Source organism: Watersipora subatra, chromosome 4 (assembly GCF_963576615.1).
Source record: "Watersipora subatra chromosome 4, tzWatSuba1.1, whole genome shotgun sequence".
Lineage (NCBI taxonomy): Eukaryota > Metazoa > Bryozoa > Gymnolaemata > Cheilostomatida > Watersiporidae > Watersipora > Watersipora subatra.
Window position 1 is genome coordinate 17949549 of NC_088711.1, and position 12017 is coordinate 17961565.

The 12017-nt window shown below is 32.1% G+C and overlaps 1 protein-coding gene across 1 annotated transcript in view; it reads left to right on the forward strand.

Annotated features, from left to right (window-relative positions):
- The first annotated feature begins 2854 nt into the window (after positions 1-2854).
- The window catches only part of LOC137393995 (otoferlin-like), a 48528-nt gene continuing 39365 nt past the window's right edge, over positions 2855-12017 (forward strand). Inside the window, exons 1-3 of the mRNA XM_068080711.1 lie at positions 2855-2960; positions 5451-5509; positions 10272-10369. Of these exons, the coding sequence (XP_067936812.1) occupies positions 2855-2960; positions 5451-5509; positions 10272-10369 (263 nt within the window). The remainder of the gene's footprint in view (positions 2961-5450; positions 5510-10271; positions 10370-12017) is intronic.

Below are 12017 nucleotides of genomic sequence, written 5' to 3' on the forward strand. Positions count from 1 at the left end.
TTTATTTGCGTATGTGTGTGATTCTTGACTCTTATGTTATCTTGTTTCAAGTTAAAAATAGATATTCAAGTAGAAACTTAATTTCATAGCGGAATCACTTAAAAGAAACATGCAGGTCTGAACTCGAGACTGCTAACTAATAGTATAATATAGTGTCTTACCATGTTACCTGTTTAGTATTTTCATAGTTTGCATTGTGCAGTTTAATTTGTAGGCCCTTATCTACCTTTTACAAATCAAAGGCTTGTTTGACTGTTTTGAGATTTCCAATATTGTTTCTTTTTTGTTAATTTTGTTTAATTAGCAGGCTATTATTATTATTATTACTATTATTATTATTATTACTTGATTTTTAAAATATAAGTATTTAGGCTTTGGTATGGTTAATAGCTTTGGTAATGGTTAATCAAGAGATACAGTCTTAAGTTGTAATACCTGTTCGCTTTCCGCTTTGCAAAAAGGTATTTTAAATGCCTGTATTTCCAGCTGTTATACCTGTAGATATTCATGTCAGTCAATCAGTGATCACTTTTCAGGGAGGCGTTAGAGTATTTTAATCTATTGGCTTCATCTAAAGATTATGTTATCTTATAAAAAAACAAGTAGATGAACAGGTTGTATCACGTCATTCAGTAAAAACATATTTTTAGTTAGACAGTTCGCTTTATGTTTATTTATATCTTTTCATTTTACAGATGCGTAGGTACAACTGTTTATTAGCATCAGTAATCATCAGTAAAATGGTGTTTTTCGTTACAAGCCAAAACAAAGTGAAAAACAGAAATCAGAAATTTATGAGCGAGTTGAACAAAAGTTTTTTAAAAGTTAGTAATTCAAAGGTATTGCAGAGGAGTCGGAATAGTGAATTGAAGGTTGTAGTAACAGAAAGTTGATCAACTTAAACATGATAGTGGATGTAGTATGTTAGTATGGAATATAAAAAAATGTGAATGAAGTTAATACATCAAACCCCTTTTTAGGTCTGTAGATCACAGATTGACCGACATGAATATTTATAATAACTAAAAAGGTCTGCATTTCTTTTCAGTGCAATCATTACCATTCACTCTCTTTCATCGACAAATAACAAATCATATTCAAATTTCAATATAGATTTTTTAGATAACCGTCAAAATTCTTTGATGGTAAAAGCGGCAGGACATGTGAGTGCTCTAAGGTTAGCTTATATACTTGTAAAGTGAAATGTGTTGATCATCTCAAGATTATCACAAAGATGTCTCCTCTACTATACCCGCGTATAAAATACTAGATAAATGCCCAGCATCGCACTAGTAATACAATAATTACCTGATGAATTTAAGTAACTTAAGCTAGTAACTTAAGCTAAGTCTAAGTATTTACTATAATAAACGCCATGTTTGAAGCTAGCTTAATAATAGTTACATTACTCATAATGATCTCTAAGGCATCTAGTATCTAATAAGCTAAGCTATTAGTAATCAGTAGTATTTTGTCCAGCGCTTCAATCGCAAGTATTTTAAGTTATTTAATAACTATGTGCACAATTATACCATTGTATCACAAGTAGGCTACGTGGCTTAGTAGGCTAGCTTGCCTGTCTGCAGAAATAATCGTTCCGAGTTCAAATCCACTGTAAAAATAATTTTTTGCTCCTAAATCTTCAACGCTATAACTGGACATTTGGACAACAAACGACAAATGCTCTCCATGACGTTGCGTCGTAACAGAGAGCAGTAGCATATTTGCACCCATATATTGAAATATATCGCCTAATGAATCCTTCAAGCTCGTGTAGCTTAATTGGTAAGGAATTGGACTGACGAATGGGAGAGTCTGAGATCAAATCTTCTGCGATACGGATTTTTCATACTAAGACTATAGTAGCTATAGCCCGACATGCCGAAGGACAGACACACAAACTTTGCAAAAAAGTATACAATATATAGATAAACTGTTTACAAAGAGTTATTAAGCAGCTTTGAAATCAGCCAGAAAACAGAGTAATCTCACGAATGTAATCGCACTAGTATCAATTGTGTGACTCAGAGAAGACATTTCATCTGCTTATTTCTTTACAGTTTCCTAATATGTGGTGTACTTAGGAATCATCAGAAGACCTCAACGATAGTTCTAAAAACTTGCTGTAAAATATGGCGATAGAACAGACAGCTGAACCATCAAAACATATTCACTGTTTTGCATGCATCTACAATATACGTGAAAAGATCAATCTTTGGTTAACACTAACAATGGTTAACGCTAACACGTAATCTTACGTAATAATTCTACGTTAATGGTTAATAGATGGTTAACGCTAACAATGGTTAACGCTAACACGTAATCCTACATAATAATCCTACATTAATCATTAACAGATGGTTATTGCTAACAAAAGGTCATCAAGGTTGAATAATAATCAGCACTTGTAAACCATTAACTGATGTTTGGTGCGATGCTAGTTGTCTAAAACAGCTCAGTTCTTTTCACTGCCACAAAAGGTCATACTTGTGATAAGTGATAAGTTGATCTATTTTTGATCACAATTTTCATTCACTGTCTGATATGTAACACATTTAGCTCAGGTGTAGGACTGTAGGGGTTAATCTCTGAGCACAAAGTATTGTCAAAGTATTTACTGGAACATGTTGTCATCTGGGGAAACAACTCTCAGTTGTAGATAAGGCCAGTGGCTATATTTACCTACTACAACCTGTATTTGGTGGTCACTTTAGAGAATTATTTTAAATCATTAAATCATTTATTTGTCATTGTTGATGGTTTCAAATCCAATTTAGTAAGATGTTGTTCTGTTTTATGACTTGAAATACATTTATCATTAAAGTTTGGGAAGACTGAGAGGAGTTAAGTTAACATGTCTCTAAAGATAAACATAGAAGAGCTGAGAAACATCCGTCATGAAACTGCTGAATCAACTTGGAAAGTTGAAGTTCGACTTAAAGGTATTATGGCTAAGATTCGTAAGAGAAAACATTTCATTAGACAAAAAGCAATTATGGTTTTAACCTTCAGGCGATCAGGTTTGCATAGATATTTGAAATGAAGTTAAAATAAAGCAACGAATGAGTTGAATTTGCTTTCAGAGGTTTTACTTTAGTCATTCTCAGAATTTGCTTTCAGAGGTTTTACTTTAGTCATTCTCAACCATGAGGTGAGCTATCAAAAATGGTAAAAGCTGTAATTTTAGTCATAGAGTTGTTTTCATTTTATACGTTTGCTTTTTGTTGTTATTTTGTTTACTAATTAACAAACTTCTGATGTCAAAACTATATTAGACTGTAGTGGTATGTACCACTGAATACAGTATACCACTGTATATTGTATATACAATATATAGATATATATATATATATATACTGTATGTATATACTATATATATACTGTATATAAACAGTATATATACAGTATATATATAGTGCATATAAATACAGTATATATACATTTATACTGTATATATATACTGCATATAAATACAGTATATATACAGCATATATATACAGTATATATACTGTATATATTTATGCATACATATTTATATTTTATAGTGTATGATCTCATGTAGACATTCAAAGTATATCTGTGAAGGTAAAAGTTATTAAACTGCTTCAAAGCTGAGTGTCTGTGTGTTTCTGTTATTTTCTTGTCTCACATTTATTGCTATGCTATGAGTCAGTATATATGTACTGCATATAAATACAGTATATATATATACTATATATATACTATATATATATTATATATATACTATATATACACTATATATAGGTATTATACTGCATATATATTCTATGAGTCAGGCGATGCCCAGGATTTCTTTCTTTTTTAATCAGATAGTCCGCAGGTGGATGCCATTTTAAGAGGCCATTTTTAGGGACCAGATATAATTTTGAAACCAACTACACGTATCTTACCGACCTGGCGGAAGGCGCACAGAATATGTGTGTGATATTTCAATGAAATTGGCCAAAACAATTAAAAAATGCATAGCTTTTGCGCAGACTAGCAGATAAACAATGAAAAAATGGCATTTATTAATATAGATGTAGACAGTTGCAATAAAATCTGATTGAAGTACTTTAAAGAGATGTAAGTTCATATAAAATAGCTGCAATCTCTTGAGATGTATCAGTAGCAGGGTTAGAGAGATGCTCGGTCAAGAAGGTACAAAAGGTCAAGAGGTCAAGAGACTATAAGTAAATAGCCGCCTAAGTTCCAAGAATAAGTGTTCTGTTTCATCCTGCCAGTTTGTTAATCAACTAATGATTTCAGTCTCTAATCAACTAAAAAGCTAGGATCATTTTTTGGAACTCATTGTGCTCCATACTATATTTCTAATTATAATTAAATTTAATTACAAATAACAATCTTAATATAATGTGTTGATTCATAAAATTGCAGCTCAATTACACAACTGCAAAGCATGGTGTAAACATTTCTACCATATAAATGAGTGTTTCGAAGTCACTGTTAAAAAAAGATAATTTCAGCTACATTTGATCTAGACAGGTAAACTATTTTTTTCTATATATATACTAGCTGAATGCCTGGCGGTGCCCGGGTAATAAAAAAGTCTTTGCACAGAAAATTTATTTTTATTTAACATATACAAATGTAACAATAGTTACCATTCTAACTTTCAAACTTTATATCATGAAAAAAGATTTTGTTGAAATAAAGTAAGAAAAAAAAACAACTTTAAAGGTGTTTAAATGTAAATGTTAAATTATTAGCAAATAATGGCTTAATAAAGTTTGTTGTTGCTATGATTACAATAAAAAATGAATAGAAAAAAGTATATTTATATAAATGAGTGTATAAATATAAATATAAATGTATAAATGTATAAATATATGAAGAAGATTGTGTAGATGCTATTTATCCAGATATCATAATTAGGCGGAGTAAAGTAACTAGACTTCTCTGAGTATATGTGTACTTAGACTTTACCTACCTACCTACCTACCTACTTACCTACCTACCTACCTTTTACTTTACTTGTCATTTAGACTTTACCATTCTTCTATAATGTTTTTCTTGTACTATTTTATATCAGTATTATACTCAAATAAGTATTGACAGTGCTAGAGTATAACAATAAAATACGCGGGTTCATCTGTTTAGTTTTTTTTATTTGGCTCTGCATCTCCGACCAGTAAACCTAGTCTACTCTGAATCGAAGCTATCTCAAAAATCAGTTAAAATACTTTGTTTAGAATTTATACAATGAGAAATTCTACAATATCCGCAACTATTTGACTTAACTAGAGGAAAAGAGCAAAGGTTTGCCAGTAGGTAATGTGCTTTATAAATTGCTCTAGTAATAGCTGGCATGTCTCCACTGTGACTCGCTGAACAAATATAAATCACAAAAATTGAATTATGTGATTTGATACCCTCTGCGCTGCCTGGCAGATGATTGGATACCATATCAATTGTATTTGGTGTTACAGGCTTCAGTCTCTCAACATCAGAGGCCTCCACTAGCTATGGAACTGCTACCTTTAATCAGGTAGGTGGACATCATTTTCCTAATCCTCCAGAAACTGGCTAGAAGCAGGTATTTAACCAATCAGCTTATCAGATTAAATGCATTACATCAGTAGTCTGTGTATAGTTTTAAATGATGTTAGGAACTACAGTAGTACTACAGTAATACTACTATAGTACTACTGTAGTACCATTGAAGTACTACAGTTAGTACTACAGTAGTACTCCAGTAGTTCTAAATGTAGTACTGCAGTGAGTATTACTGTAGTACTAACTTTAGCACTACAGTAATATTACTGCAGTACTACAGTAGTGCTACAGAAATGCTACAATGGTACTACTATAGTACTACAGTTAGTACTAACTGTACTGTTAATTGTAGTGGTATAGTAGTACTACTGTTACAGTAGCAGTAGTACTACTGTAGTACTAATCTACAGTCATACTATAGTACTATAATTAGTACTGCAATTAGTATTACTATAGTCTTTTAATGTTCAAGGCTAGAGCCATGAGTCTCAGTTTTATCAGTTTTTAGCTCCTCATTTAAGTTGCACAAAGCTATTGATTATAGTTTAACCAAGTAAATGGCATATTCTATAATAGAATGAATGTAGTATAATTTGGAATGCTTGCATTTTATGCAACATACTCTATGATAATAAGATATAATCAATAGGTAGTCATTTCCTTTTGTGGTAAATTAGCTCAGCTTTCCAATTGCAAACACTTTCTGAGTCAAGTAGTTTGGCTCTCTCACTAAATGGCATTAATAGTTAATTTTTCTGTTACATCTTTATTGATTCACTTTGTCAAAGTCAACAGAAACAGTATCAAAAGGTTTAAAATTGTATCAAATGAATTTTTAAAATTCCTGAGCGTTTTGCTAAAATGTAACATTATGGAGCTAGAAAGGGTAATGATTATATTGTATATTTTATTAATACTTTCTAAGCATTCTATACAAGGTTTAGTAGAACTCCTATTCACTTTTTTGTTCACAAAGTGTGTGAAATACTTCTAGCTAATGAAAAGCATAGGGAATTTAAGAGCACTGAAGACTATAGTGGCTTCATCAAATATCATTTGATCTTTTCAACTTTTTATATATATATGTCTATATGTATATCTGTATATATATGAAAAGCTTGATGTTGCTATAAAAAGGAGCACTCTTTCATCTAATATATTTCTGTTTATAGTGTTAGGTGTGTACCTATAATTTTTGTATAACTATTATACAGCAGCAGTATTCACAGGCTCAGTGTTGTAGTCGGCCACAAAATCAAGTTGAAGTTGTAAAACCGGCGACTACTAAAACAGATCTATATCTGATTCTAATGCGTTCAGTTAGATTGTCACTTAACAGTTTTGCAGTTGTTGCCATTAATATCTATGTGTCTAGTTTTAGTTGTAACCTTTTTCCATAGTTGTACGGTATGACTGATTTTAGCGCAACTTATTTGGGTGAATTAATTGATATTAATTAGAATGTTTTACTCTTTTCAAATTTGCATTTTTTACCGGATTGTGTGGATTGTGACAAAACGCTTGAAGAAGGCTTACTTCATTAAATTAAGGCTCATTAGAATGGTTCACCCGATTCATGATGTTCAAGTGTAAGTTTTCCAAATATGGGTTAAATATAATTATACTGGATAGTAACTGTTCTTTTTAACCACTTGTGTTTATTCGTAGATCTTTCACACCAAACGCTTGATTAGAGTCCTCAATTGAAATTCAGGATATAAGTTCTGATAGCACTACATTAGATATTGTTCCGGCCTGCTCACCGCAGCTATCAAATACGTACTAATTATTAATGATGCTGGAGTCTGTCTCCGTGATGGGCATCAGCTCTTGCGGTCAGGGATCAAATCAGCTGTTGCACTTTTATTATTGCCATGATAATATAATGTAGCATTTATATACAACACCAAGGTAAAGGTCTGTTCTATTTTCATTATCTTCTCTGTATTGCTAGAAGCCAGTTATTCTGTTTTGAATATTCCCTAATGTTAAAGTTAGCTTTTCAGACATATTCTGCCTGTACATTTACTCTCAGATAATCCGCTTAACTTATTGTGAGAACGGCAAAGATCTAAAACTTGATTTACAAATATAGGTTTAGATGAGGAAATTGTATTTGTATCTGTATCACAACTATTTGTATGATGCTAGTAGTTGTATTCATATCTATATTACGCATATCTGTACTATGCTAACAGTTGTATTCTTATCTATATTACGCATATCTGCACTATGCTAACAGTTGTATTATCTATATTACGCATATCTGTACTATGCTAACAAATGTATTCTTATCTATGTTAAACATATCTGTGGTATGCTAACAGATGTATTATCTATATTACATTTTTCTGCACTATGCTAACAGCTGTATTCGTATCTATATTCTACCTATCTGTACTATGCTAACAGCTGTATTATCTATATTACGCATATCTGTACTATGCTAACAAATGTATTCTTATCTATATTAAACATATCTGTGGTATGCTAACAGATGTATTATCTATATTACATTTTTCTGCACAATGCTAACAGCTGTATTCGTATCTATATTCTACCTATCTGTACTATGCTAACAGCTGTATTATCTATATTACGCATATCTGTACTATGCTAACAAATGTATTCTTATCTATATTAAACATATCTGTGGTATGCTAACAGATGTATTATCTATATTACATTTTTCTGCACAATGCTAACAGCTGTATTCGTATCTATATTCTACCTATCTGTACTATGCTAACAGCTGTATTTGTATCAATATTCCACCTATCTGTACTATGCTAACAGTTGTATTCGTATCTATATTGCATCTATCTGTACGATATTAACAGGTTTGCGTTAATTTACTAAATTTTATTATAACTCACGAGAATAATTTATGAATTAAAAACAATGGTTTCACCTAGTAATGTCAAAGTTTTAAAACTTTTTCAAATCTTGAGGTACAGAGTGACATACAACATCCTGCCTACCCCTACATTTTTCAACAGTTCTACTTGCTTAACGCTTGAAGCATAGTTTTATAAACCTAGTCCTCGACTGTATCAACAACTTTTGATCAACTGTGAAAGCTCACAGAAGGACACAACTCCTTTTTAACTGAATATTATTTTGAAGCTTGTAAAATTCATTGAAAAAAACAGAAATCCAATAGAGTAGATAGTTTGTTGCACTTTTTTAAGGAAGTGATGTTTTAAAGATAACTGAAGAAACACAATTATTTCTATAAACCTCATCTGATAGAGTGTGTATGTTTGTTATGAGTAGTTTGTTATTATCAGTACACTGAGTCTGAAAGAGTGTGTATGTTTGTTATGACTAGTTTGTTATTATCAGTACACTGAGTCTGAAAGAGTGTGTATGTTTGTTATGAGTAGTTTGTTATTATCAGTACACTGAGTCTGATAGAGTGTGTATGTTTGTTATGAGTAGTTTGTTATTATCAGTACACTGAGTCTAATAGAGTGTGTATGTTTGTTATGAGTAGTTTGTTATTATCAGTACACTGAGTCTGAAAGAGTGTGTATGTTTGTTATGACTAGTTTGTTATTATCAGTACACTGAGTCTGAAAGAGTGTGTATGTTTGTTATGAGTAGTTTGTTATTATCAGTACACTGAGTCTGATAGAGTGTGTATGTTTGTTATGAGTAGTTTGTTATTATCAGTACACTGAGTCTGATAGAGTGTGTATGTTTGTTATGAGTAGTTTGTTATTATCAGTACACTGAGTCTGATAGAGTGTGTATGTTTGTTATGAGTAGTTTGTTATTATCAGTACACTGAGTCTGATAGAGTGTGTATGTTTGTTATGAGTAGTTTGTTATTATCAGTACACTGAGTCTGAAAGAGTGTGTATGTTTGTTATGACTAGTTTGTTATTATCAGTACACTGAGTCTGAAAGAGTGTGTATGTTTGTTATGAGTAGTTTGTTATTATCAGTACACTGAGTCTGATAGAGTGTGTATGTTTGTTATGAGTAGTTTGTTATTATCAGTACACTGAGTCTGATAGAGTGTGTATGTTTGTTATGAGTAGTTTGTTATTATCAGTACACTGAGTCTGATAGAGTGTGTATGTTTGTTATGAGTAGTTTGTTATTATCAGTACACTCAGTCTGATAGAGTAAGTTTATTTGTTATGAGTAGAAAAACAAATAGATTTAGTGTAAAACTCTTGTTGCTGAGTAGAAGAAGATTTTTGCTTTGCCGAATTTCGATCCTTCATTTTTAAGAATTTTGACCAGTCTGTCATTATAAAGTAATGTTCAGCCGCAGCCGTTTTTTATTTTTTGGTGCTTAGAAGTGCGTTCAGCGTTTCACTGATATTTCAAGAACTAACAACCCAACTGATTTGAAACTTTGGAATTAGATTGGGCGCATATTCCGAAACAGGGAGAAAATTTTGGAAACCCTACATACACTGAAAGTGCAAAAAAACAAAGCGAAACTACTTAGCCAAATTTACTCCGGGACAGGGTCAGGTAGATAAACAACTCTTTGAATATCTCGGGCTAAGTTTTCAAGATCTCAGGCTTCAAAGTGGTACCTAGCTATTAGCCTTCAAATACTAGTACATCAGTAAATATATTTTGGTGACCGCCTATTCTTGACCAGTAGTGGGTGGACTAACCACAATTTCATCAACTGTTTTTCTCAAAGCAGCTATGAGAAATAGAGCTTCATGCACCTACTCCAATATGCATGCAGCAAAGACGACTTTTTAAATCTAAGATTGCTTTTGCAGATCCTCGAGTTTGTCACGGAAGAAAGTTTAGACACTACAGATGTAATCTATTTTGCGGTGTTTGAATGTAAACATCACCAACGTGGAACGGCTAAAAGGTGAGTAATAGTTTTAGTACTACAGCTTGCTTCTAGGGTGTTGGTCTCAAGATAAGCGGTACCTTTTCGTAATCGGAGTTGTCACCTCCTGAATGTGCATTGCATTACTCTTCGTTGTTGTTCTCATTTAATCAGTTGCTGTTCGGCAACATTAATTACAATGTATGTTAAATTAAAGATGTTGTGTTAATGAAAAAACTTAGAGCAAGTCCAATATACATGATGATAGTTTGAGGTTAGCCTAAGTTCGACAAGCCTCCAATTACGGGACGTCTACTGACAGTTATAAGCCACTAATAGATGTTCAAAGAATCATGTGGATAGCATAAAGCTATCTGACGGTAACTGTAGTTGTTAAACATGTCCGTATGTCCAGTTATGGTAATAAAGTTATAACTGGACATACGGGCTGCGAGTAGTGGTAAAGTTATCGACTTAGCAGGTCAATTGCCTTTTAGCTTGATTTCTTTAATGATAATGTTAATATTTTTGCTTATTTGTGGCTGGTAGGGATTAAAAATTTAGTTTTTGATCTTGATGCCAATTGAATATCACTAAACTGACCAAACTAAAGAGTACAGACTTGCACCACTTTTTATCTCTTACTTAAAGCATGGTCCATCGGTGACTTGCTTTTGGGGTGCTTTTAAAATATTTCTTAAAATATTCTGCTCAACTACCCACACCAAGCCAGCTCGGTTTCAATAACGGTGGCAACAATAATTGCTCCTTGCAGTTTTTAAAGTTCTTGCCTGAAAATATGTTTCAACTGTTTTATGTTTGTTTAATATTGGTAAAGATTTTAATGTAAAAATGTGTTGTATCTGCCAAAGAATAGATTGGTAAAAGAACGTTATCTGTTAGTAGTGTATTTGTCTATGACGTTGGAGTCGTTTACTTGCTAGCGATATTATACCTGTAGGTAGTAATACATTTTCTCAAAAGACTTTCATTTAAGTTTGTCATTTTATACAAAAATAACAATGACCCGCATTACTTATTTAAAGCTTTTAATGATTACTTAACGAGACTTAAATTTGGTAGAAAAGGAAAATATAATATTCGTATTAATATTGATCTCCATTTGTAAACTAGTTTGTTCAACTCCAGCGACAACTGTACATCTATAGTTTATGGTACTCAATTTTGACAGCTACGGCTAGCAGACGGCTACATACGCCATACCTTTATAATTATTCAACAAACTGACCTTCAGTTGTGTGGCAGCGCTCTCTAAAGACCTATAATCAATAATCATGCGTAGAGACTAGTGCCAGAGCACGAGTGGCTGAATGAAAATTCTTTGTGGTCTCACAAACAGCTGATAAATTTTTGATGCCTATAAACAATTTTTGTGCAATGGCTTTCTCTTCGGTGTTATTTGTCATTTATTTTAGATTTCATCAGTACCAGCTAATAAGGTTAAAAGGTCATCAATATTACATCTAGTGTAGCTATTTGCTAAAACAGTGGCTAAAAATGTTGGTTTAAATAAATTTTTAATCTTGCTTGAAGGATGGTGGAAAAGATTAAAAAAATAATAAACATTACAAACTTTGTCGCAATTATTTTAAGAAAATACAGAAAGTTGACTCTACGGAAACCTTTAAAGATCAGCTCAAACTAACCAGAAATATCAGCAATTATG